Source organism: Struthio camelus, chromosome 3, assembly GCF_040807025.1.
Source record: "Struthio camelus isolate bStrCam1 chromosome 3, bStrCam1.hap1, whole genome shotgun sequence".
Classification (NCBI taxonomy): Eukaryota; Metazoa; Chordata; class Aves; order Struthioniformes; family Struthionidae; genus Struthio; species Struthio camelus.
Genome location: NC_090944.1, coordinates 65,412,718 through 65,440,588, shown reverse-complemented (window position 1 = coordinate 65,440,588; position 27,871 = coordinate 65,412,718). Strand labels below are relative to the sequence as shown.

At 37.0% G+C, this 27,871-nt stretch overlaps 1 protein-coding gene and 1 long non-coding RNA gene across 10 annotated transcripts in view; one reads left to right on the top strand and one right to left on the bottom strand.

Moving 5' to 3' along the window:
• FAM184A (family with sequence similarity 184 member A) overlaps positions 1-27,871 on the top strand; it is a 92,083-nt gene that overhangs the window by 46,789 nt on the left and 17,423 nt on the right. For 5 of the 8 annotated variants that reach the window (XM_068938152.1, XM_068938154.1, XM_068938153.1 and 2 more), the window contains exons 8-13: positions 4-125; positions 363-513; positions 14,458-14,499; positions 20,361-20,573; positions 21,678-21,831; positions 26,498-26,625. In XM_068938152.1, coding sequence (XP_068794253.1) covers positions 4-125; positions 363-513; positions 14,458-14,499; positions 20,361-20,573; positions 21,678-21,831; positions 26,498-26,625 — 810 coding nt within the window. The remainder of the gene's footprint in view (positions 1-3; positions 126-362; positions 514-14,457; positions 14,500-20,360; positions 20,574-21,677; positions 21,832-26,497; positions 26,626-27,871) is intronic. The other 3 variants (XM_009681672.2, XM_068938150.1, XM_009681670.2) reach the window with 1 other exon arrangement.
• LOC104148470 (uncharacterized) overlaps positions 21,697-27,871 on the bottom strand; it is a 36,452-nt gene continuing 30,277 nt past the window's right edge. For both annotated transcript variants that reach the window (XR_011140182.1, XR_695117.2), the window contains one exon: positions 21,697-21,803. This is a non-coding gene — a long non-coding RNA (uncharacterized lncRNA). The remainder of the gene's footprint in view (positions 21,804-27,871) is intronic.

Genomic DNA, 27,871 nt, shown 5'->3' with positions numbered 1-27,871 from the left:
CAGGGAGAACTAGATCAGGAGAGACAGCAGCATGAGGCAATGATTGCTGCCATGAGAGAGGAGGAAAAGTTCAAAGTTGACAGAATGGCCCGTGACTTGGAAATAAAATGGACAGAAAATCTTCGGCAAGTGTTAATTTTTGTCTCTTATTCTTTCAATAAGAAAGAAAACGTACACAAATGTTATAGCAAGTGAAACATAAAACAAAGATTTTTGTTACTATCTAAGCTTTTCAAACTGCTGCTCACTTTTTCTTATGTATTTTTCACTTCTTATACGAGGTCAAGGTATTAAATATACAAGTTTAGATTATGTATACTTCTATATACAAGATATTTTAATTATTCGACCTTTAATTTTAGACAGGAATGTAATAAGCTTCGTGAAGAGCTGAGGCTTCAGCATGAAGAGGATAAAAAGGCAGCCATGACTCAGCTCTTGCAGCTGAAAGAACGTGAAAAAAATGCAGCCAGGGACGGATGGCAAAAAAAGGTTGAAGACCTTTTAGATCAGGTAACTGTGATGCCTCTTTGCGGATTGAAAGGCTGTTACAATTTAGCTGTTGGTGTTTTATTACTTATTAACTACATGGAATTCATTGTGACACTTGTCTTTACAATGAAATGGGTGAACGTGATACTTCTTGAGCCTAATCCCTACTAAATTTTAGAGTAATATGGTGTGAACTCTTTTATTTGGTTGTTTTGGGGGCAGTTGGGTGTGGGAGGAGTTAACAGTCTTATCTCTTCACTATAAGATTTTTTGATTCTCTATTTGCTTACATGCTTGATTACAAATGTTTACCAATGCTAGTTGTTTGGTGATGACCCTTATCTTTACAAAAAACGGTACAAAGCACGGAAAAGTCAGAACATTCCTTAGTTTCTACAATACATATACTATACCTGTGTCCTTTTTTGAGTAATTTCATACATTATTTTGGGATAGTTTTTGATAAATATTGAGTTCTTAATTGCAATTGGTATTCTTAACAGTACCAGGTAGATACAGTAATATAGTAGTACTATAATAATATTCACAGAAATTATTGGGTTTATACTTTTTCCAAACCGTAAGTGCTGTAGCACTGGTTTTGTTGACTACAGCTTGAAAGGATAGCTGAATATGAACAAATACATTTTAAAATAAGAAATGGATTTTGCAACTCATTAAATAACTAATTTCAATGTATGATTGTGGCATAGCTTAAAACTTGCTGTCTGCTTTGAGAATTTAAATAACTAAACATGTACTTGAAGTATGTTCCCATAAGAAACTTTAATTCTGTATTTTGCTGCCAAGGAGATTTAAGCTTGTAAAATTCTGTAACTTAGTCTCATAAAATCTGGAGGCTTTCAAAGTTCTTGGTCTGTTACTTTTTTATGATGTGAATGTAATAAAAGACTTGGACTTGTTCAGTTATTTTTTTAAGTTTCATTTACTGCCTTTACCCAAGCTTCATCTACTCTCTTTACTTCCATCTATAGATAGCATTTTCTCTAGTAAAGTTCGATTTGAAAGTGATACGACAACAAAAATGTTAATCTTTATGTAGTTTTAATGTACTTGTAGAATACTTTGCTTATCTCTTCCTTTTGAAACTTCCACAGTAGAACTAATCTATGATTTCAGAATGGAAAATTAGTATGATGCAAATGACCAAGTTTTTGTCTACGTATGAGTGAAGTTTTAGAATCAAAGAACTCAGGAAGCTAACAGTCGTGGGGAGAACTTACTGGAGAATTTGTGGGCATATAAAATAGTTTGCATATGCAAAATGGCTGTGGTTTTTTTTTTTCTTTGTTTCTTCTACTATACCAAACAGTTGTACCATTTCATAACAGCGTATGGATTCAGAGGACTGATAAACTAAACAAAAAGTTTTTTTTCCCATTTTGCTCTACCTGTTGCTTCTCCATTACCAGTGTTTGTATTGGATAGTTGTTTCATAATGATTAAAAAGTTGGGGGGAGTGTTAAGATTTCCCTCTTAAGAATCTACATTTTATCAAATTGTACTTCTTAGATTACACTTGGATGAGAAAGAACTCCAGACCCTAAGATGAAAGGTGGATAACTTAACTCTTAGAAAATTAGTTTTGTAATAAGTTTCTCCTGATGGCAGTACACAAAGGGTAACTTCTAAGAGCTGTGCTGAAGTGATTCATAGACTTGCATAGTTTGGAAGACACCTCAGCAATTCATCTAGTTCAACCTCCTGCTCAAAGTAGAGTTGACACCAAGATCAAACCAGATTGCTTCGGGCTTTGTCCAGTCAGGTCTTGATAGCATCAAAGGACAGAGATTCCACAGCATCTCTGAGTAATTTGTCCTGGTGCTTAATTATCCTCATGGTGGTTTTTTTTTTTTTTTTCCTCCTTATATTCAGTTAGAACCTCCTCTGTTTTGGTTTATGACTGTTGTCTTTCATTGTCCCATTGTGCACTGCTGTAAAGAATCTGGGTCTGTCTTCATGGTAACCTCCTAATAGGTAGAGCAACTGCCGAGTCAAGGGAGCTAACTGCGTTCCTCCGTGGCTACGTAAGCTTCTGTTGATACAGGCCAGTATGCTGCTGGCATTTATTGCTTCTGGAGCAAACTGTTGTCTCATGTTTAGCCCTGCTGTGAACCAGGAATGCAAGGCTCTTTTCTGTAGAGCTTCTACCCAGCCATTACAAACCCTAGTCTGTACTAGTGCTGGGGATTAGTCCATCCCAGTTGCAGGACTTTGCATTTGTCATTGTTGAATTTTGAAAGGTTCCTGTTGGCCCATTCTCCTAACCTACATAGGTCCCTGTGCATGATAGCCCTGTCCTTAAATGTATTGTCTGCTTCACCTCTCCCTACCCCAATTTAATGTCATCCACTAAATCAATGAGGGTACATTTGGTTTCCTTCTTCCGATCATTGATAATGGTATTGAAAAGGATAGATCCTGGTATAGACCCCTTAGGAGCTCTGCTTGTAATGGACCCTCAGGTAGAGCGTGAACCATTAGCTACTACCGTTTGAGCCTGATATTCCAGCCAGGTTTCACCCATCTGGTAGTCCACCCATCTAAATCATAATGTCTCAGCTTGGATACAAGGATGTTAAAAGCCTTGCTAAAGTCAAGGTGGGCTTCATCCAGTTCTCTCCCCTTTTCCAGGGGAGAAATCTTGTCGTTTCACTAGAGAAGAAAATTGGAGGTAGTATTTTCATTACTGAGCAAAGTGGGAGATTTTTGGTATGAGTGTTTCATAAAACAAAGATGACTTGACTTACAGACTTCTGATGCATTGATCTGGAATGATGATATTCCGAGTGAAAACTGCATTGGACCTGCTTTGACACTTACGGAGCTAATCTAGTAAGGCTGGCTGTGCTTGGCAATCTGTAAATGTGTAGTAAAGCTCCCTGCCCCAAAGAGTTCACAGTTTAGTTTAAACAGGCTGGAGATAGAGACAAAAATAAGATTCTTCTACTGTTATATTATTTTTTTAAAAGTATTTAGCTGTGGGAAAAATCCACAAATCCACGTTTTCAGTCTCAGTCCATTGCAAGGATGTCTGTTCATCTCTGTCTCCATCTAACTACACTTAAGTAGACTAGCCCAAGGTACTGTAGTAGGATTAAAAAGATACGAATTTCTTACATCCAGCCCCAGTGTTCATTAGTGGGAAGATGCATTTAAAACACATTTGAGAGGCAGGAAGTCTATATAAGAATTAGGAAGAGAGCAGAGATCTAACACATCTTTCTGCAGTTCAGATGTTTACGCTGGAAGCATTGTTCTGGTCTATACCGATAGTACCATACAGTGATTTGTCAGAATTACATAAGAGCATTTGCGTTTCTGCAATTTCATCTATAAACTCTTAACTTGACAGAAAATGTTGTCTACATGCTGCTTTATCTGGAGAAGATATCTGGAACTAGACCCTTTTGTTATATAAATTCTGTTCAGAAATGAACTGATCATCAGTATGTTGCAGTATAAGTATTAGATCCAGAAGGATCTAATGAGTGTGAATTATTTGAATAAACAAATATCATAAGAAATTATCGCTAGAGAAAAAGATGATGAAACATATTGGAATAATGTAACTTAAAGGACTTGAGCATGATTTTTGGCAGATTGAAAAGGTCCATGTCCAGTGCAAAATAGTGAAAATGATACACTTCATTATCATAATTAGCTTCTTTTTAATATGGAAAATATTATTCTGCTTTGTAGGTTGATCATATACTTTCACTCTTACTGATGTGTTATATTCCAATAAGTGTTAATGCATCTCTTGATTGGGAAAAAAAAATCAATTTACAGAGAAGTATAACTGACTTAAAGTATAGGAATTGTTATGTAAGCAGAGAGTTTAAATAAAGTTGGCATAGATAAGTAGAGAGGAGTAAAGTGAGACAATATAGTTATTTAGACTGAAGAAAAGTATAGTATAGTGTATTCCCGTTTGGTATCCTGCTGATTAGTACCACTGGGGATGGGGGAGAAGACTTCTAATTCCAATTAATTTATAGCCATGAAGTATTTTAAGATTTGTGCGTGTATGTGTTATGCTATATGATAAATTTTTACCTTCTCTGTGTTGTTGCACTTTTGGTAAATGGCATTTAGCTCTGATGTAAAGCAAGACGGTATTTTTCTTTCACCATTAATATTAAGTGGTTCCTCATACAATGCAGGTAGTATTATTATAATTATAATACATATTATTATTATAACAATATGTTGTGAGTAAAATAATTTCTGTGAGAAAAAGTGCTGTTTGGCTGACCAAGTGCTTAAACACATTTTTGCCAGTTTTAAAGCATCCTTTACCATGTACAGTTAATATGGTTGGTAGGTTAAGGGATCAGTATCTAGAGAGGAAGTCTTAGAAAGTGCTTTTCCTCTTGTAAATTTTACAAAATATCAATCCATATGAAAGTTTCTTCATGAAATATGCAGAGAATTCAGTTGCGTTAGCTTCTTGCTCTTTTTGTTTTAGCTATGGGAATGCACTTTTAACATTTTTCTTAAATATATCTTACTGCCGAGAAAGCTTCAGCCATGAGCAAAATAGAAAGAATTTTCTTTTTTAAAATATGATCCGTTCTCTGTTCTCCTTATTTGTGTAGTGCAGACTTCACCTTTGAGGAGAGCTTAAATGCATGGGTTAAGACATGCATCTTATCTATCCTCTCTTCTCATAAATATTTCTTTCCGTAAAATTTCAGGTGCTGTGATTGCTCATGAGTTTTCTCAATTTGAGCAAATGTTGGTGTCTTCCTTACTTATCAAACACATATTGCAGTAAAATGAAATAAATGGTTTTGTCAGCTTTTTTCCTTTACCTACCATTATATTACTAAGTAGTAGTGTGACGTTCTTCTTTTTGATTTTGTCAATTTTTCCCACACTGTAAGTACCATCTTGCATTAATGGAAATACTAGAAGTATTGCAGTGAGAATGGACAAAAGTGTACAGTATACACTTTGGTTTGGTAGTCTTTTTTGTTTTTCCTCCTCCAAAGGTCCTTTCCTATTTTGAAAAAGACGGTAGAAGAGTCCTGTTCAAAGGGTTTGGTTCTATAATGGAGTCTTCTTTTTAAAACAGCTTGAAAGTGGATATAAGAACCTTTGTTTTATATCAAAATTTAAATATTTCCTTTTGATCTAGATTATTCAAATGTGTGGTTTCCAGAAGATTTGACTTATTCATATAGCCTTAAAAATAAATGAGAAGTAATTAGTAGATAGATCTTCATTTCTTTAGAGATCATTTCTTTGGGATTCAGATAATTAATGCAATTCAGATCTAAGAAGTGAAACATTAGAGATTGAATTGGGAGGAGGATTTGAGGATGGCAGGGATCAACAAAAGCAATTCTAGAGTCACTGGCCTCCCTTGAATCTCACAGAACTTTGTTTGGTTCAAAAGTGTTACAAGATGGATAAAACCAGCTAACAGATGCTAATTTTAAGGAAATGCTGAGGAGGAATTTTTAATTCCTCTAAAATCTGCCAAGTGTTGTCTTCCACTTTATTGTGACTTAAAACATCTGTCTCCCAGCTCTAGCAAACAAGTTCTGTTCTACATGGTTTTAGAGCCTAGGTTTCCATGCTTAGCTAGTTTGAAATGCTGTATGCATATTCTGGAGGCAGCATACCTTTCCTTCCTGGTACTCTTTTCTTTACGGAGTAGGACCCAAGGTTTCTTATTTTCTTCCCCATTGCTGCAACCCAGGTCACCAGTGAACTTTCTCTTTGTGTCACGTGCAGTTTACCTTGTCCTCCTCTCCTATCCTGACTTGCAATTGCAAGTCCTGGCCACTGACTATACTCTTGCTGATCAAGTGGAGTACTGTGGAAAAGTCGTGAAGCTACAATGCATGTCTGAAAATGACTGTTGATCAGTCTTCCACCTGAGGTGCATCTGGCAGTTAACGGTCATTATTTGACTGTATGGAGGTGCTTAACACAGGACTGACCTGCCATCTGCACAAGCAGAGTCAGGCTATACTGCTTTCTCAGCCCAAGGATTAGCGACGTGTTCCACGGGTGGGTAACTCTTGGTTTAGAAGATTTGCTGCTGCATGGATGCTGGAAGTTTCTACAAGAGAAGACCTGCATATGTTCTATATCCCATTCCCAAAGGAAGGGAAAGCTTTTAGCATGCCATCATTTTACTCTATTTCCTTTCACTTGATCTTCCCATGAACACAGTAAAGGCTTTTCTAGTCAGAATCAGATAAAATATAAACTGCAAGTAACCTGCTTCTCCATGCTAGTTCCTTGTTTGGAGATTCTTCTATTCAAAAAATACTGGTAAGTGTAATATGACATCTAGTGGATGGTAAGTGCCTCCCTACAGGGATATAGGGCAAGATGTAAAAAGCACTTACAAATCTGAAACACTTATTTCTTTTTTATTCTTTTGGATTTATGTTATAAAGGAGAGAGCAAACAGAGCACCTGGGCAAGGAGTTAAAAACAAGGCTGTATGCAACTTTTTCCATATTTAGACATCTGTTCTTTTTCCAAAGGGACAGCACTTTCTACAGCTCTTGGGAACTTCTCAGAAGTGACTGCAACTCTTAATATTGTGGTCTCAATGGGACTATGCTGCAACACCTTAGGGACTTGCTGAGAACCAGAGGAGCTTTGGCAGTTTCTTCTTAGGACCTGTGATCCAGTGTCTTAAGCATCCTGCCACTCACTACTGATTTAGAGGGAGCCTAGTAAGTGCTAGTCAGTGTTCTCATATTCCGAATGGGAAACCTGTATTTTCAGTAGGTCAAGAACTATTGCGCATGAGTGCACAAATAATCATGTAATCCAGAGCCAAAGGCCAGATGAGACCATTTGATCAGATTTCAGAATACTGAGTCATTTTTGGATGCAGGGATAGACACTTTTTTTGCAAAATAGTCTAGTCATATAGAGAACTCACACAGGAAGTAGGAAACTGGAGTTTGAGTCCTCTGTTCTCAGGGGTGTCGCAACCCAGTAATGAGCTGGAGCACCTTTCCATTTTTCTAACAGAATCTGCACTGTTGTATGTAGGAAAAAAAAGGTACAGGAATTGCAAGGCTAGAGAAAGGATAAATAAGAAAAATCTTAATGACAAGGAGTCTGAGAAAATAAGAGTGGAGAGTCATGGGTTCTGATGCAACAGGTTGCTAGTACTCTTGGGTCCAGGTGATGTGGGTCAGTCTTGTCAATAGCTGTCCCCTGACTTTCACAGCTAAACTTGGTTAAGTATGTAAGCAGAATTTAGGCAACCGAAATCTCACTCTTCAGCTAATAAAATGGAGTACAACAAAGGTATTGAGTACCTTCTTTTTCAGTCAGGCAAAATTTCCATGACTTCATTGACGTCGTAGCTCTATAGGAGTCGTACTACCAGGAACCCCTCTATTAGTTCAGCAGCAGCCTTCAGAGGAACATCTGTTGAGAGTGTATCCCCTTGTCTCATGGTTGACTCGACTTCTCACTCTAGGAGCTTCTTGACTGCTTCATGATGCATGAGTCAGAAGATAACTTAGTTTGATGTTTGGAGTTCAGTTTACCCTTCCAAAACTGGTAAATGGAAATCTAAACCAAACCCAACAGTAGTGCTATTATTTATTAACAATAAACATAACATAAACAATGAACAAAATTCTCAATTTTTATAATTTATTTTAAAAATAGAATAGAACTTTGGGTGTGCGATAACAAGATAATTCAATGGAGAAAGTTTCATATTAGTTTCTGTTCTTCTTAGTGATAAAGTTAAAAACATGGGACTTGCCATCAAATCAGACTTCTATTCCATCTAGCAGAGTATCTTATCCAAAATAGTCTTTAGCACCACGTGTATCAGCTTTTACTGCAATGAACAAAAATGGGGTAATCTCCCACTCATGCAAGTTTTCCTTGCATTCTTAATATTTAGGGATTGCCCTATGCCCTGAGGTAAGTATTTTTTACATTACTTACAAAATCTGTTTTTCCTCCATCATCAGCTATTATAACTTAAGATAAGTAGTGGTTAGGAGACCATCAGCAAGGCTTTTGACACTGTCTCCCATCACATCCTCCTAGGTAAGCTCAGGAAGTGTGGGTTAGATGAGTGGACGGTGAGGTGGCTTGAGAACTGGCTGGATGGCAGAGTTCAGAGGGTTGTGGTCATGGTGCAGAGTCTACTTGGAGGCCTGTAGCTAGTGGTGTCCCCCGGGGTCAGTCCTGGGTCCAGTCTTGTTCAATGTATTCATCCATGACCTGGAGGAAGAGACAGAGTGCACCCTCAGCAAATTTGCTGATGATACGAAAATGGGGGGAGTGGCTGACACACCGGAAGGCTGTGCTGCCATTCAGAGGGACCTGGACAGGCTGGAGAGGTGGGCGGAGAGGAACCTCCTGAAGTTCAACAAAGGCAAGTGCGGGGTCCTGCACCTGGGGAGGAAGAAACCCGTGCAGCAGGACAGGCTGGGGGCTGACCTGCTGGAAAGCAGCTCTGCGGAGAAGGGCCTGGTAGTGCTGGTGGACAACAAGGTGACCATGAGCCAGCAGTGTGCCCTTGTGGCCAAGAAGGCCAAGGGTCTCCTGGGTTGTGTTAGGCAGAGCGTGGCCAGCAGGTGGAGGGAGGTGATCCTGCCCCTCTCCTCAGCCCTGGGGAGGCCTCACCTGGAGTGCTGTGTGCAGTTCTGGGCTCCCCAGTCCAAGACTGCTCCATGGCACTCCTGGAGGGAGTCCAGCGGAGGGCTACCAAGATGATGAGGGGAGTGGAGCATCTCTCCTCTGAAGAAAGGCTGCGAGAGCTGGGCCTGTTCAGCCTGGAGAAGAGAAGACCTGAGGGGGGATCTCATCAATGTGTACAAGTATCTGAAGGGGGGGGATGTCGAGAGGACGAGGCCAGTCTCTTCTCCGTGGTGCCCAGCGACAGGACAAGAGGCAACGGGCACAAACTGAAACACAGGCAGTTCCATCTGAACCTGAGAAAAAAATTCTTGATTGTGAGGGTGACAGAGCACTGGCACAGTTGCCCAGAGAGGTGGTGGAGTCTCCTTCCCTGGAGATATTCAAAACCTGCCTGGATGTGATCCTGGGCAATATGCTCTAAAGGTCCCTGCTTGAGGAGGGAGGTTGGACTAGATGATCTCCAGAGGTCCCTTCCAACCTCAACCATTCTATGATCCTAACTTTCTGTAGTAAAATTCTCTTAAAAATTTTTAAGGTATTTGGCTTCATCACCTAAATTGTGGAACTCATTGTAGGTTTTCTGGCTTGAATGTGACTCTGTAGCATCACTGATTATCTCCTTTTTGTTTTATGATACAGGAAGAAAAGCTTTCAAATTGCTTTCTTTTAAGCTATGTGTTATTTTTATACTTTCCTCATGCTGCCCTAATTGTTGCCTAAAATAATCTCAGTTTTATTTCTTGTTAGTTAATGTGTTCTTCTGCTTCTGTTATCTTTATCTGAGTCTCCTCAGATCTTCAGTAATTTTGTAAGGAAACACCAAGCATTTACTGTGTACAGTGCTCCTTATCAAAGAAATTAATTTATGCTGTCCATGTTACCATCCATTCTGTTCAGTAGGTTTCTTAGCATTTTTGCTTACTTTTTTAACCACAACTTCATATTAAAATTGTTTGAGCTTCCTACAATGACATCTACATTTATAAAGTATGGAGCTGGGTATGTTTTTCCCTCCTCCTTCCCTTCCATGGTCAATGTGTTTCTGAGCTTGAACCTCAATTTTGTCCTCAACTCTTCCACACAAAGTCATCCTGTATTTCCTCCGTGTTCTAGGATGTGTTAGGCAAGATCCTTGTATAATGCTTAAAATACTGAAAGCATTGTGACGAGTAAGTAAAAAGAAATGAAGCCATAGTACCATTCCAAAAACTTAAAATTATCACTAGATTCTAATGATCATCTCTATTCAAAACTTTTTCCCTTGACCATTGAACCTGCAGTTTGTCAGATTAATAGCAAGTAATCCAAAGTTTAACAGGAAAGAATAGGGCAAAATACCTCAGCCATTTTGCTCAGGAGTTGGCTAGAATCTTGTAATTAGAAATGAGAAGAGCTAGATCTTTTTAAGGCAACAGGATAATTATTGCTTTGAGATAGCGTGGACACAGCACCCTCACTCAGACTTGCTACAAAGAACGGAAAGAAGTCAGGACCAATTATATGTCAGAGGTATGTATAAATTTTAGAGTGCTCCATGTATACTCTGATTTTCCTCAGCAGAAGGCGGTCAGGCTTTGACAGAGAAGAAAGAGAAATGGAAGGGGCTCTAAATGCTGCTTTTTCTTATCAGTCAGTCAGGACCACCTTTGGTGCAGCTCTTCCATTCCTAGTATGTCACAAGCCTCAAGCAAATACAAAACATTGTAGTAGGAAACAGCTGCTTTCCAAATGTCTGCATAGTCATCAGCTGTGTAAGCACCAGGCAGAGAGAGTGCATCTGCTGACAAATCAGTCTTTCTCTTCAAACCAAAGAAATATCTTGAGGGTGGTTTTCTTTGTTTGCTTTTTTATTATTATTTTCAGCTGGGCAAAATGGACTTATGCCAAAAGTCCCTTCAATTTCTTCAGTAAGCATCTCAAACTGTTCTGTTTTACTAACATCTGATGGATGCACATAGGTTTTCCCCTTCAGAAAGGTTTGCAGCATCTTACTGGAGTTCCCTCTTAAAAAAAGGTGAGGGCTGTGTAGTAATAAAGATCTGCTCTTGATACAACAGATTGCTCCTCCCCACCTAGGATCTCAGGGCTTAGCACAAGAATCTCTGCTGCTGGCAGTGTTTTGAAAACTCAGTAAGCTGTATACCAAAGTCAGATATTGAAACAATATGACATTAAAATATCTGTGGGAAGCACAGTGAGAGAGTCATGTAACTGATCTTTGAATGATGTGAAGATTTATGCTGAATTTTAGTGTCAAGCCTCTTTAACGTTATTGAAGGTAACTTTTAGCCGAGAGAGAATAAATTGATAGAACTATCCATGCATCCAGTAACCTAACATCTTGCAGGAAACAACGCAGCTGAGTGAAAATGTCAGTGGTACTATTATCTCCCTTCTTAAGGAAAATACTGTAATACGGTCATGAGTATGATCCCTGTTACAGTCATTGTGATGAGTCTACCAGCAACTGTATTAAAGTAAGCAGCCCCAAAGCATGAACAGAGTTTCAAATCTCTGAATCTGTATTTTATTATGACAGAAACTAGCCCAACTGCCTTTTTTTAAGTAGAGAAAACTCTGCTCTTTTTTGGTAGAGACTTTAAAACATGAAGGAAGAATACCAGTCTTCCTCCATATCTTAATAATAATTTCAGGCAGACTAGATTATTTTGGAGTTCTCCATTTTAAATATGTCCCACATTATTTTTAATAAGGAGCAGCAGCTGTTTGTATTGCTACATATTTTGTTAAAATTAGCCCCCTCGTGCCAGTTGACTGCACTACATAATTATTGTTTACTAATCTATGATGCATATATTCTATCAAAATCTTTTATTTACTTCCTAATAATGGATGAAAATAGCAGTTGTCAGGTTTAGTACTGATCCTGCTGAATCCCTGTGATTAACCATCAGCAGTTTTTGAGATTTGTAAATAGGTTGGTTTTAATCTTTTAAAGTATATTTTACTAAAATTGTATAGGTACACATATTTAAATCAAAATCTCGTGTGATAATAAGTATGATAAAGTCTTAAGTGCTATTTCTGTACAGTAGCATTTATTGCTCAAGACCGTAGTCTTGTCGAAGCAAGAAGTCAGGTTTTCTTTAGCATGCCTCTTTCCCATTGCCATATTGACTGAAAATCATCGTATTTTCACACTTAAAGTCTTTCTTGATTGAATCCGGGATCATCTTTTCCATTCTTTTCCAAATACTAATGTTTGGCTCGCTCTCCTATAATTAAAGGCTTTTGAACAGTGGTATGATATGGGGACTTCTGAATTTGTAAACTACATATGTATTTCAAGTTTTGTTAAAAATCAATAAGCTATGTTTACTGTATGTTCAGTACTCCTGCATGTCCTTCAGAACACCTAGGAATGTTAAGTATAAAAGCTCAACTTTATTAAAAAATGACTTGGGACAGGAGGTGGTGGGGAGTGTCCATGTCAGTTGTCTTTACAGCACTATAATATTCGAGCATCTCATAGTTAATCTTTTTAAGATAATTATTAATCTCATTTCATAGTTAGGAAACGTGGGCCGCAGAGAAATTACTTGGAGTCAGGTAACATAAGAAATCTGTGACAAATCTGAAAATTGAACTTTACTGCAGAGTTGTAGTCCAGAATCTTAATCAAAAGTTCATATATCTTCGATCTGTTTTCCATATCTCTGGAAAACTTTTAAACTTGGTGGAATCATATATTAAAATGGTTAGCCCATCTTAGTTCTATCAGTCATAAGGCTGTTTTGACAGCAGCTATTGTTTGTTCCTTATTTCTATACAGTGCCTTGGTGAAAGAAACCTCCATTAGTCTGCAAGCAGCAGGGGGCAGCTCTCAGAACTCAGAATATAGCTTCCAAAAAGTATTTTTACTTGGAATTTCTTTTCATTGTAGGCTTTACTAACCTTTCTATTTGAGATTGTAAATCTAAATACCTTTGATAAATATTTGTTTGTCATAATACAGTAATGCCCAATGTCAAAATTAAGTCCTAACCATTCTGGAAAAGAAACATTTATTTAATAAGAGATCATCCATGCTCTCAGTAGCTTCCAGACTAAATAAACCAAGACGGACAGGAAAGGAATCACAGAGAAGTAGACAGATTTGCTTAGGCTAACATTGGCAAAATTGGAAGTAGAAATCAGAGCTGTTACATGCTAGTCTGTTCTCTTGTGTGCTGCAGTATGATGCCTCTTAGTGTTACTCTCATGAGTAGAAAATTGTTGCTTGTTAACACTTTTACAATTTTAATAAAATAATTTAGAATTTTCCATTATAATTTATTTTTATGTTAATCATTTCATAAATTCAGGAGGAAGAATAATATTTTCTTCTTTTAGTATTTTGACAAAGTATCATCTAAAAATTCCCAGGTGAAGTTTTCCAAGCTGATGTAAAAATATCTACTGTCTCCCTGAGAAAGCCATCTTCTTGACTGATGTATGCCAAAAGGAGAAATTGGTCATGCTGGATTTTATATTGCTCTTTCTTCATTTCTGATGACTCTGTTACGCATGCATGTGTGTGCGCGCGTGTATCTAGCTGTCCATCTATATGAATTTTACATATGGTCAGTAATATTTGATATAGACCATCTACTTGAAAATTTGTTTTTGTTTTTGCTTATTATTGTTAGCAATCAACACTAGTATAAAGTGGTACAATACCTAATTTTTTGGTAGGAAATTGCAGAAAGTCTTTCACGTTCCCATCTCATTCTGAAATCTTAGAAAAACAAAAAAGTATTTTAACGTAGATATTACTTCATTTGAGACTAAACTTCATCTCTTCCTTTTAGCAGTGACATTTGATTTTTAATATTTTAAATGTTTAATATGCTTGTGATATTTCAGAGAGACAGCTGATCATTGATTCTTTTATGTATGGCTTTTCTAACAGTAATGCAACTTGATGTTCTTAATGACTTTTCCCTCAAATTATTTTCCATAAAGGTGAAGAGAAAACAATGGGAGAATTTAAAAAATGTTCAGTTACATAATATAGAAATATATTACAATATTATATTGAAGAGATAGTGCTGTCTTGTACATTCAAAATATAACACAAGAAAATACTTCGTTCTGTTCTGTGTTCACTAGTTCATATGCTAAGTCAAAGCAAAGTATTCATTTAATGTTTTATCCAGATAGTCTTCAACTTATTTTTCCCTGGTCAAATTATAATTAATGTTCTATGTTTTACTCTTCCTTCCTTATCCCTTTTTCTTTTACTTAGTTGATTTCTGAATGTTTCCCTTTATTCCTGTGATCTTTTCTTCATAGCGGCACAGTCTCGGTGAAGCTTTGCATAAATCTATCAGCAATGTAAGTGATTTTCACTTACAGCTTGTAAAGGGCATGTTTGCACTACTAGATCTGCATATCCTGTAATACTGCTTTAAAGCTTTAGCCTATAAAATTGAATACATCATAATATTTGAGAGAACATGTTTGCTGCTATTTATCAAAAGCTTCTGTACTGCATCCATTCGTCTGTGTGAATGTGTGTATCACTGAACATCAAGCACTACATTCGTGGTCATAATATAAGCAGCATTTTTATGTCATTGTTAAAGCAAGCTTGTGGGCAGTGCAAATGTGTATTGCAGAGCATTGAATGCATTGAATGATTGAAGCTGTATTATAATTTGCAGTTTTGCAGTGTAAGTCATAATTGTAGCTGAAATACTCTTATTTTTTTAAATATTAATATTTTGAATTTGCTGAAAACCTTAGATAAGAGTACCGGAGGTTCAGAGGATAGTGTTTAGAACTAGGTGTTTTCATTTAAATCCTCTGCATAGGAGTAATGGGAAGGGAAGGTCCAAAGGCATGCAAAGGGAAGCACTAATATTTTCAAAAATGTCCTCTTAGCAATATGAATATACATATTGTATAATCAAAATAATGCTTAAAATTTTGTTTTCCCTTTAAAAATAACTTTGCAGATTTTTATGCATGATGTACTTTCAACAGAAGAAATTCTCATGATTAGAATGGGAGATTAGACATCTGACTTGGTTACTGAAGTCATATAAGCATCATCATGCCATGCTTGCTGTATAGGCCGTTGATGCAACGTAGGCATCTTGTGAGATTGACTTATTTCAGGCTGTGTTTTTTTCAGTTACTTTAACCTGGTGGAAGTCTGATCTGCTCTTGCGAAGGATATCCCTGATCTCTGTCATCTTCTAAGACGGCTGCCTGGCTAGATGTCAGACTTCTAAAAAACATTGTTAAAATGTTTTCTACGTTTCCAGGACTTATATTAAAAGAGAATTGTTTTGCCCGTGCTAAAAATGCTTGTAAATGATACAGTGAGAATTATTAGAATTTGGAACAAGAACTTAAGTGAGAGAGAGATTTAACCTGAAGCAAAAAAAAATAAAAAATACACTGAGGGACAGAGACATGGCAAGAGGGACAAGTGAGAGTGGGCAGAACATCTTTCCGCTATCTTACTGTTTCTGCCGCAGGCACTCAGTGGAGAGGAAGAAGAGGATCTGAGTGCAGATTGTGGAATTTCCTTCATATGAATTTTTTAAGCTGTAATTTGTACGTGGTCCAGCCTCGTGCAAAGAGCTGGACTAAATCTCATCAGATTATCTTAGCTATATTTTCCTATGATACTACAAGCGGTATTAGGAAGAAGAAAAGAGCAAAGGAGGAGAGTAAAGGGAGAATTGCTGCTGGAATATAGGATGAACCTAGGACAAGGAATAGAAGGGCTAGAGCCAAGTTGCAATAGTGACCTTAGGGAAACACAAGATATATTGGGAGTTTATAGATGATGGTTAAGTAGGAGCAGAGGTAATGAGGTAATCTAAAAAAGCATTAGAATTACATAAAGGCACAGAAGAAAAAGGAAAAAAAAAAAAAAAAGACCTCCAGGCAGGGTCTGTTCTTTGGTAGGTGCAGTGTGGCAGAGAAACAGGAAATCAGGGTAAGGTAAGGCTTACAGATGAAAAAGACCCATGTCGGTATGAGGTTATGAAAATAGGGGGAAAGAGACAAGGGCCTACAGTAAATGCAGGGTACGTAAGAGTAGACGGAAATAAGAGGGGATCATAGGTGAGTTTAGGTAAGATATATTTGTTCTGGAGAAAGACAATAAATAGTACATTGTAATACCAGATTGTAAAATATACACGCAAATACAGAGTTGGCTGTGCTGGCAGTGGTATGGTGCAAACTGACCTCATCAATGGATTGAAATTCCAAGGTAGAAGAGAAAGAATACAATATGTGGCTCGTCTGACCAGGATGGCAACTATAGCTACGATATGCTGGAAGGATTCAAGAAACAGTGTGGATAGGAAGTACAGGAGTAACAGAGAAATTCAGTTACTCCCACTAGAGTAGGCAAATACTAGCTACATCAAGATATATCCTAAAGACTACATTTTTGAGACTATGAATTATTTTTTGTGGAGCACCTGGCTTGAGAGCTTACAGTGCTGATTTCTCACCTTGACGAGCCTTAAGCAACCTTGATGTACTTGCCCTTGTGGTATTTTTTTTTTTTGTTACAAAAAACAAATATCCACCAAAACTGTGCTTGGCTTCTGAAAGAGGAGTTATATAACAAGAGAAATCATAAATTTCTGTTGTTGTTGTTGATGTTTTCTTTTAAGATAAAAGGGGCAGGTTAGAAAATTTATTCCTTACAGGTGGCATAGAGGCTACTTAAAGATATCAAATCCAAAGCACTGTGCTAATACATTTATTAAAAATGGGGTTGAGAAATGTCATCAGGGAATTAGCATTGCTAAGCAGCAAGGTAAGGGTTAGAAATAAGAAATAAAATGTCAGAAAACTCAAGCAGTGTGTGCTTAAAGAACATAGAAAGGGTCAGAAGCTATATTAGGTTAAACATCAAAACACAAAAGAGACTAAAAACATTTGAGGAACAGCTAGCAAAAGGTGTCAAAATTATTTAATACTTTATTCAAACACATCCAGAGCAGGGAAGCCTGACAGAGTGTCTGTAGGGCAATAAATAAACAGGATATAAAAGGAGCACTGATAGATGATAGTACCACTCCAGAGAAGCTAAATTAATATTTTTGCATTGGTATTCAGGGTAGAAAAAACTGGAGCATTTAGCACATTGGAGCCCTTCATCGTACCCGTTGCAGGACTCCTGTGAAATTAAGAGAGACTGTAAAAGATGGTATGGAACAGACTAACAAAATGAACCAAAACGAATAGTCAGTACTTGTCTATTTACCCAAGAATTTCATTCTGAAGATCCTTTTGCACACAAACCCCAGTATATAGTTACTCACTTATATCTGCAATGGTTCATAAGGATTGATGTGTGGACAAGTAGGATGACAATATTTCTAAAGTCTCCAAAGGGGATCTGAGGAATGACAGGCCTCTAAGCAAAATAAGCTTACAAGATAAGCTTGCAAGATAAACTCACGGAATCTTTAACAAAGATAGAATTTGCAGGCACCATGATCTATTTGGGAAGACTTAAAATAGATTTTGAGAAGGGAAACCCTACCTTAGAATTTACAGCAGTTTTTTTGAAGAGATCAATAAAAATCTAGGTAAGGGTGATGTGGTTGATATAATCTACTTGGTTTTCCAAAAGGCTTTTGCCAAAGTCATCCCTCTGAAGCTTTTGAGGAAATTAAAACTCCATGATATATATGAGAGGGCAATTTTTACATGGATAAGCAACTGATTGAATGATAGGAATTAAGTGCAGTGTTACCATAGTGAAGGTAGATCATCAGTGGAATTCTACTGATGTAGTTTCTTTTTGCAGGTTGTTTGTGAGTAAGTAAGTTGGGAAAGCTTGCAGTTCATACTAGGATATTCAGGGTAGGCAGGATAAAGGCTGGTTGAAGAATTGTGGAAAGCTGTAAAAAGCCAAGGGACTCGGCAGCAAAGTGGTAGATGAAATTCTGTGTAGAAAAATAAGTGGTACACAAGAAAAAGAATGTTAACTTCTTGTATAAATTATGGGCCTTGACTTGACCGTTACAACTGAAGAGATCAGATTTGGGGGTTATGGGGATAACTCCATGAAAATATAACTCAGTGCTCAGTAGCAGTCACTAAAGCAAATAGTACGCTAGGATTAAAGGGGAGGAACAGAGAACGTAACACCTGAAACCATACCACTATATAAAACCACAGTTTACGCTCATCTTGGGTACTATATGCTGTTCTGGTCTCCTAATCTTTAAAAGCAAATAGTAGAAAAAGGGAGAAAAAGTAGGAGAAGGCTGATGATGGATATGAAATGACTTCCATACAAGGAGTGACTCAGTAGGCCAAAACTGCTCAGTGTGGAAGAGTAAGGAGGGATATGATGGAGATCTACAAAAGTATGAGTAGAATGGGGTGAATGAAAAGGGAACTTCTTTTGACTCTTTGGTTAGAAGTAGTAGAGGGCATCCTACAAAATTGGCACGTGTATTGAAGCTGTGGGACTTAACACAAGGTGTTGTGGAGGCTAAAAGTTTGCATGGATTCAAATAGTGACAATATTTAATAGATTTTTCTACCATGAATTTGTCCAAAAATACCTCTTCTGGTTTAAGAAAGGTTGCTGGGTGCTAGGAGACTTTGGAGTCAGCATCCCTAGATGTATGCCTTGTCCTTGTATTTTCCCTGTTAGGACATGTTGGCCATTTCTGGAGGCAGAATGCTACATTAAACAAACCTTTGGTCTGACATTGTACAATTTGTTTGTAACGTTAATATTAAATGTACTCCGTAAAAGGTTTTCCATGTATAGTTTAGATTGTAGAATGTAGTGCAAGTCTTCACTATAATCCTTCAGTTATAGTTAAATCTCCTTCAAGGGTACTTGAAGTAAGTTGCTGTTGTTACAGTATGCTTAGAAAGTAGTGTGGATGTGTACAAACACATGAACCTGGCAAATTCTAAATGCAACTGGCCATGGTCATTTCATTCAACTTAATTTGCTTGTTTTGTCTTAGTGCAAATTTTACTTTAAATGTAGCTTCTTTCCTTTCAAAACTGCTTAAGCTGTGTCCTGAAAGAAATATGTTCAACAGTAATGTTCGTGCTGCAAGTTGTCTTTAATATGCTGCTATTGATTTTTTTGTTAAGTGGTGAGATTTAATGCTTTATAATTCAATATACTGATGTGCAATGTCTTTATTAATTTGTCATAATTAATTTTAAGATGTACTAAATCAAATGACACTATCAAACTTTTTTTATAATCCAATTGCATGTAATCTTCTGAGGCTTGAAAAATACTCTTTCTCATTCAAATCCTTTGTCTCATGGCAATTTCATTTTTCTTCCGGTGAGTCGCTGTAGCAAAATTCTTTTTTTTGGCAAAATCTTGTTTCCAGAGTTGAAGGGTACCTCATTCTTATTTGGTTCCAAAGGGAAAACATGCTTAGCATCTTCTGTCTGAAAAGATGCCTATCTAATGTGCAGAACAGAGTATAACGTTATAATAAAAAGAAAACAGGACTCTTTCAAGGAGTGCAGTGTACTCTAATATATTAAAATGTTTGTTGGACTATTATTGACATTGGTAATATCAGATATTTCTAAGAAAATGAGTATTTGTGTGCTTTGATGTTAGTTGAAAGTCAGCAGAAAAGTTGCTCCCATGAGCTAATAAAAAAGGCTCCATAATGTGCTATATTTTATTTGCAATGTAGTATGTTTTACTCTTCTTTTTAAATCGGACAGCTACCAGTAAGATAGGACCATATCATATCAACAGATAGAAAAATCCTTCAGTCTGGATGTTGCGGGCTATCTCACCTAACAAGTGCAGGATTTTCTGTACAGAATTAACATGATCTTCCCCTGAATAATGGTTTATTTTAACAAATCAAATGTTTGACCTTAGCCCTTGATAGTGTCATTTTTATTATTTTTATCCCAGACCTAGAAGTAAATTTTGATAACTTAATTTGGCCATGAAATAGCAGCAGTGTTAAAGGTAGTACTATACTATGGACTTATAGGAAAACTCTTACAAAATTATTCCAATGTAGTGATTGTATCCCTGAGATACAATATTAAAAACCAATTTGGTAGATGAACGACATTGCTTGTCCCTATTTTAGGTAATATGCTGGATTTAAAGTTTCAATTTCTTTTCTCCTTTTGAATGTTTTTTTCAGAATTGATGTTAGTGGTAATGACTAATTGATATTTATTGTTTTATGGGTTAGATCTCATTGCTGAAGCAAAATCTGGAGATGCAGCTTTCCCAGTCTCAGAGCTCTTTGCAACAGCTACAAGCCCAATTCAGTCAGGAACGACAGAGGCTGACTCAGGAGATCCAGGAATTAGAGGAAGAGCATCAGCAAAGGCATAAGTCCCTCCAAGAAGCGCACATACTTGCGTTTCAAAATATGGAAGAAACAAAAGAACAAGAGCAAAAGGCATGTTCGTATGAATATTCCAAATTAGGTAGAGAATGTCACAATTTTAGCCATTATGCACACAGTGAAAATTAGTAAAGAGAAGTATTTGCATAACTACTACATTTCCTTTTCAGATTATGTATTTTTAATAATGTTATTCAGTTAAATCTCTTTAAGTTGGCATTAATTAGCATCTTGCTTTATACTCCACTATTGTGTTGATATATGTAATGATTATCAACACACACACATACACACACGCACTTCATTACAATAGTTTGAGATTGTTATCTATAGCATCAATTCGAAGATTGATCTGAAATAAGTTTATTTGTATTTTTGATTATATGTACCTAATTTCTCATGTTTTCCGATGGTTCCTGTCAACTGACTATTTTAGTAATGTATTTTATATTTTCATTATGTTTAAAATCATATAAACTGTGTTTTGCAGCTTGCAATGTAATTTTCATGTCCAGAAGATATTTTGTTCAAACCTTGACTAAGCCTGCTTTGAAATTGAAATTCTGGCAGTGCATGATACTGCATAGGGTGTGTGTCAATAGATTTTTAGTTCAGATCAAGAGTGTACTTTCGCGATAAATTTCCCAGCTGTTCCCACTTACTGTGCTTTGGTTGCGCTTTGGTTCACATCAGAGTGGTTTTGGGGCACACAAGTTGAATTTGCTATGTTTGAAATGGAATCAGAAGATGTGCTCCAGCAGCATTAAGCTTAGTGCACTTAAATGGAGAGTAACCCTCCCCACCAAATGTGTATAGCATGCACTAGGCCCCTGCATGGATCTGCTCTTGTTGAGCTACATCGCTTGCTACTGTAGACGTAGCCATAGATTGTTCTTCTCTATTTTCCAGCTGTGAGCAGAACACAGTCCTTGTTTTTTTGTACTCAGGTTATCTTGATACCCGTCAGCCATGGAAAAGAAAAAAATATAGTAGTATGATAATCTAGTGAGTGAAGAAAATATGAGCAATAGAAATGCATTTTTAATGATTTCTAGAGTATGCCAGTGCCTAATTTTTGTTGCCGTTGATTTGTTGTTTAATATTTTATAAATTCCCTTAGCTGGTATATAATTAATCTTCTCCTTTTGGATTTCATAGGAGTTAGAAGAGCGTTTACAGCAAAAGCATTCTGAAGAACTTCAGGCACTGAAAGAAACACATAAACAAGCCATGGAAGGCTTCAAACTGGAGATGGAACAGGAACTTCAGACTCTTCGATTTGAGCTGGAAGATGAAGGAAAAGCTATGTTAGGTATACCATTTTCAAATCTGCAAATAGGTTGGAAAGCATTATTTCTACTTGTACAAATATACATGCGCACACACACATAAATATGCATATACGTGCATATAAATATACACACACGTGCACAAACTTAGTGCATTTTCCCCAGACAGCACAGAACTGTAACTGAAAAATAAATTGAAACTAAATATGGCAATATAATGTAGACAATCATTAACTGAAACAGCTAAAACACCGCAGTGCATCTCGAAAGCATTCAACGTTGACCTAGTTATTCCTGTTAAAATTAACAGAAGCTTTAACAGATAAATCAAAATCGATCATTTTTGAAAACCTTATCCTTAAGTGTTTCAGAATGAGTAAGCAACCAAATTTAATGATGGAGAATATATCAGAAAGTGACAGGAATAGAACAACTGGACAGCTGTTTAGCTTTATACATGCAGTGATTTTAGAAGTGTGAACCTTAGCACTCCATCTCTACAGCAGAGAGTCAGGTAGCACAACATTTACTAATTGTTGATATACTGAGTTGCAAATTAGTTTGAACTTTGTAGAACAGACAGATTTTGAACTGTGCTTAGAAAGGTACAGTGTTTCTCCCAGTTTAGGCAGTATGGAGTAATAAATAAGACAAAACATAGGAAAACAGTGTTTGTTACTTGGTACTTTTTTAGTAGTATAGATGAGAATGTAATTAATGTTTCATGTTCCAAGAAATGAACCAGATTTCTCACAAGCAAGTTAAATTGTGATCCTTGCCTCAGAAAACATAATCTCAATCTAACATAAGCAAGGATTATAAACTGAGGAGATAATGAAATCAGATAATGAACAAAAGGACAAGGGGACGACAATGTCGACAATGTCAATGTTACGTCACAAAACTTTAATACTTCTTGATAGTCTTGGCTTTTTGCTGGATCTAAAGTTGAAGCAGTCTTTTCCTCCCTTGTTCTACCGACAGCAGAAGTCAGTTTTGGAACGGAATTGTAGTAAGGTAACTGTGACTGCTGGTAGACAAACTTGGAAGAGCTGTAAATGTTGCAAAAAAAAAAAAAAAGGGTTTTATGGAGGAAAACAGCAACATCTATGAGAAGTAAAGATTAAGAGGAGCTGAAACTGCTATAGCTGATAAAATGGTGAGGGTGGGGTGCACATAGAAACACGCTTCAGGTAAGTAGAAAGGGTGGCCTGATATTGGGCGTCAATAGCAAAGGCAAGAAGACTCTTGTGCAAGGTAGCTACAAAGCAGAAAATGCATAAGAAAAGACAAAGAAGGCACCCACCGTAGCTTTTTGGCAGGAAATGCAGAAGAAAAGACCAGGGGACATCTGTTTTAGCTTTTTGGCAGTGTGGAATATGTAGATATGACAATGGTAGTATGAAAAGAACGTGAAGAAGAAGATTGTATCGTTCCAAGCAAGATGAATAAGTGCATAGAAGTGATTTACCTTTTTGGGACAGAAAGGAAAAGTCAACTTTTAGAAGCATCGAGCAGACAAAAGTAACAGCATAAATGGCATCAATGGCTTTTTTATTTGTTGAAGTCAGTCAAAAACCCGCAAGCCTCAAAACAGACATAAGTTTATACAGAAAGATAACATTTTGCAAGTACAGTTCATTGACGTTTTCTGTCTAACCACCGCTTTCTTCACGTATGTTGTATATCACGTGGTTATCGCTGAAACTGCTATGGGTTGTTTGTGGTTAGGATTGAACATTTCTCCTCTGATGAGAAATGCATGCACATCCTGTAAAGCGCACATCAGAATAAAATTCTCAGTCCTGTCAGGAGAGGTTGTCGCTATTGTCTTACGTCTCTTATCAGCTCATCATCTTTTCCACTTTGATTAGCTCAGTCTTTCCACCATAAAAACCAAAGGACACAGATTTCAGCTAGACATTGCAACTCATCAAACTTGAATTCCCTCATCTATTTTTGCTCTTATACCATGGTTAGTTTTGATAAGTGAGCATCATATTGCCAGCAGGAGAAGAATTCTGAAGAACTTGTGTTCAAGAGATCTCCTACCAAAATAGAAATTATTGTTTTATATAGTTTCTGCATCAGTGTTTCTACTGACATTCTTTGTAGTCATAGAAGCATAATGTTGTATACCCTGAGCCCTACCGATGCGTTTTAAAAAAGGGCTAATGGAGAGGATCCATTATGAAATACTTTAAGCCAAACTGCCAGCCCCCCCCCCCATTTTGATATATATGCTTCTGTTATAATTTCCATATGCAGGTATCATTCAGAAAGGGCAGAAGTCACAGCCAGCTCTATTCAGGGTGATGTTGCTGACACCCATCTCGTGTAATGGTTTACTGGGCAGAGCATGTTGCTTCCTGGTTAGGTCATTACTGGGTGGCTACACACCATATATCTGTTCTGTTGAACTGCACAGAATTTTCAGTGAGTAATGCAAATGAAGAGCATTCATTTCCTAGCTTAATTTTTTTTAATTCTCTCAACTGAGAGCTAGAGTTTCTAAATACACCTAGCAAGTGGAAAACTGAAAACAAAAGAATGTGATTTTTCACATAATGCGGAGTTGAATTGTAGAATTCCGTACCAGCGGATGTTGTAGATGCTAACATTTTAAGTGATTTCAGAAAGAAACTTGACAATTTATAGGAAAAAAAAAATCCTTGGAAGCTAAAACAAGCCTTTGATTCAGGAATTTCCTGAGCTGAAAATTATTGGTGTCCTGAGATGTCTGGTGGATCAGGCCCGTGCAGGAATTTAGGTGGAGTTTGGGTGCCTCCTGCATGTCTTTGAATTGTTTGCATGCTTCTGAGTTGGCAGTTGGCTTAGGTGCACAGAAAAAACTTTACAGTTCAAAAATTCAAAATGGAAATGCAAGCTAAATAAAGGCAGCTTCAGTCTAAATTGTGCCTCACTCCAACTTTAATGCTATACTGGTAACTGTTTATTGTTTTGGGGCTTTTTTCAGAGCCCACTGAAAGCGGTGCCATTGAGGTGAATGTGGTTAACAAAAGAGCAAATCTCGTAAGTCCTCACAGTGTGTGGTTAATATGGAACAAGCTGACACCAGCAAAGCTACCCTTATAGAAATTAAGTTGGGAAAGAGCCCGAGTAAGCACTAGAGAGTTAGCTGGGTCACCTGTTAAGTAAACATAGAGTCTCCAAATGTTTTAAAAATGCAGCTGACATGCATCTTAGTGGTAAAATCAATATGCGCATTGAATGAAAAGACTGAGTTGAGGATTATGTCCAGATTCTATGTAGTACACAGGAAGCTGACATAAAATGATTTTTTTCAAAACAGAACAATTCATAGAGAGGCAAGTGCTGCAGCTGAAAAGAAACATTTCATCCTTGCTCATGATTATTGGTAAAAGTTTAGCATGCATCTAGGCACGGATGTCACAACAGCTGAGGAACTGTTTCTTGAAAAATCCAGAAAAAGAAAATCTAAATTTTCTCTCTTTCATCTGCTTAACCTGTGACAGAGAAAATCCAGATCACAAGATCAAGTGAACAAGACGACTGCAGATATAAAAAGAAGTGGAGAATAATTAAGGCATATGAAAATATTCTAGAATCATGAATTATCTGAAAAATAAAAATCAATCACAATTAACATGTAGCGTGGGAGTAAATGATATAAGATGTAGGAAATTTTTAATGCAGGCGTATTTAATAATCTGGCATATTGAATGTCAGTGTCAGAGCTAAAAAAATCAAAACGGAGAAAAGCGCTTTCATATTTATAATGCTGAACTTGCTATAAAACTCAACCAACATATTGTTATTTAGTCATTAATTTTCACCCAAAATTGAAATGCTAAATATGAGGAGAAAAATATAAGTGAAATGTAGTCCAAAGGAAGAATAATAATCCGTTGAGTAAAGTGCTTCATTTGATCTCAAGAGATGCACGGGGAATCCCTCTTCTGCAACAGGCTTCTAAGGGACGTCACTACATATCTATTTTTCTTCTTTCCCTCTTTATGAAATGGGACTACTCATGAGGCATTCCCTACCTTTAGTATTTTCAGGAGAACAAACGTAGTGGAGATTATGAGATTCCATATGTACTGTAGTTGCGGAGTTTTTATTAAAATACATGGAAAAGCAAACTGTGACACACAAATAAGAATTCATTATAGATTGCATTTAGAGACTTGTTCTTTAAAGGGTCCTCACCAGTTTTCTTTTGCAGATGCTTTTTCACACTCTAATATCTGTATGTATAAATGGTTGAATATGCACATAAATAACCCATTTGCAGAAGTGAAATTGTATGTTTGTTCTGTTCCCTATGCCTAAGTAATAGAACTTGAATAATGCACTCAAATATATGCATTTGGAAAATGAGGTCCTGTTTTCAAATGTGGCCATAAGTACTTTTACATAAACAGAATATATTTTTGGAGCAGGAATGCAGAAGCCATCATTCTGCGTTTTATTCTAATATTTTCTATTTTAATATTGAACAAATCTGACTTTCTAAATAGTGTGGCTATTATAGTGGCTGCAGGCATCCAATAAGTTCCGCCTATTAAACTGAAAAGTAACTGAATTTATGGCTGCTATAAACAGTGTCAGGTGAGCAGCAATACTTGAAGGAGCTGGACTGTTACAGTTGTTTATCAGTAAACATTTGCAAAATAAACTTCTCCTTTTATTCATGATAACTAGCTTCCCTGCGCTCAGAGCTAAACCATCAACATGCAGCAGCAATTGACCAGCTAAGGCACAACCATCAGCAGGAGTTGGTAGCTGCCAAACTGGAACTTGAAAGAAGCATAGAACTCGGCAGACGACAGGTATGATGCTTTACTGGTAACGTATTGTAAAATTGCATAATCAGTATTGGTTTTCTGTTAGCTCGAGGCAGTAACTGTTACGAACATGTAGGGAGGGATTTAATCCTTCAGAGTCAGCCAGCACCAGCAGATTCTGCATGCCTATCGGTTAGGTAAACTTTCTTGCTTAGCTTTTTCTTCCTTCAGAAAACTGAATTAGAATCCTTATAAAATCTCCCGAATCAAGGCAGTTTTCTTTCAGGATTGTCCAGCCATCTTAGTGCATGCTGGCTTTCCTTGGGAGGGAAGTGCCATTTCTCACAGATTCAGTTCTCAGCTGCGAACAGGACTTAAAAGGAAAAAAACCATTTCTCTCTAAAACCTAGGTGGTGTGGTGAAGAAGTGATTGATTGCTTAAAACAGAATGATTACTTCAAATTTTAAAATCTCTTATTTTCAGGAGCCAAATTGGGAAAAATACAATTAGCTTCTAAAGAAAGCAGAGAAGACGACCTAACAGCATTCAAATATGTATATATTTTTTAATGACGTTCCAAAAACCCAAAGCCAACATGGACTACCTTTACTTCCAGGAGCAAACTGATTCTTTCACTTTTATCTTTCACTTTATACAGAATCAGTTTTTCAAGTAGTAACTAAAACGTCAAAGCTTCATCTCTGTTGAAGGGAAGCCATACTCATGGAAGTAAGAGGACCAGAAAATTATTTCTTTATTTGTATATAGAAGAGGCTTTTCAGCATTGCTTTACAGATAGTCTAGTACCAAAGAGGCATAGTGCTTTTAGAAGTATAGATTGAGGAAACAGGTATAACTGAATACAGCTTTTATACGTACGCAAACAAAGAACATAGTAAAAGGTGTTCCCTTCGTTTTCCCCTTCCCTGCCAATTAACAAGCACGAACACTAGAAGCAAAAATGTGGTTCTGTGAGCAGTGAAAGAAAACATGCAGGACTTAGTAAGATGTAGCTTCAGTTGTGTTCTGTTTAAGCCTAGAGTGAGCCACCCAAGTATGTCAGAAACAGATATTAAAGTACCACACCAAGAGTTTGATCCAGCAAAATGCCAGGTACTTTGGACTCAGTGTAGTGAGCTGCTACACATGTGTTTTAGTTGTATGCAATGTGCTTTAGTTGTGTTGCAAAGCAATTAGTTGTGTTTTCCTGTGTTAGAATGCTTCATCAGTTTACAGGATCAAAGCCGAAGTACATGCAGAGATGTCAGAAAAGGAGGATGATAATTTGCT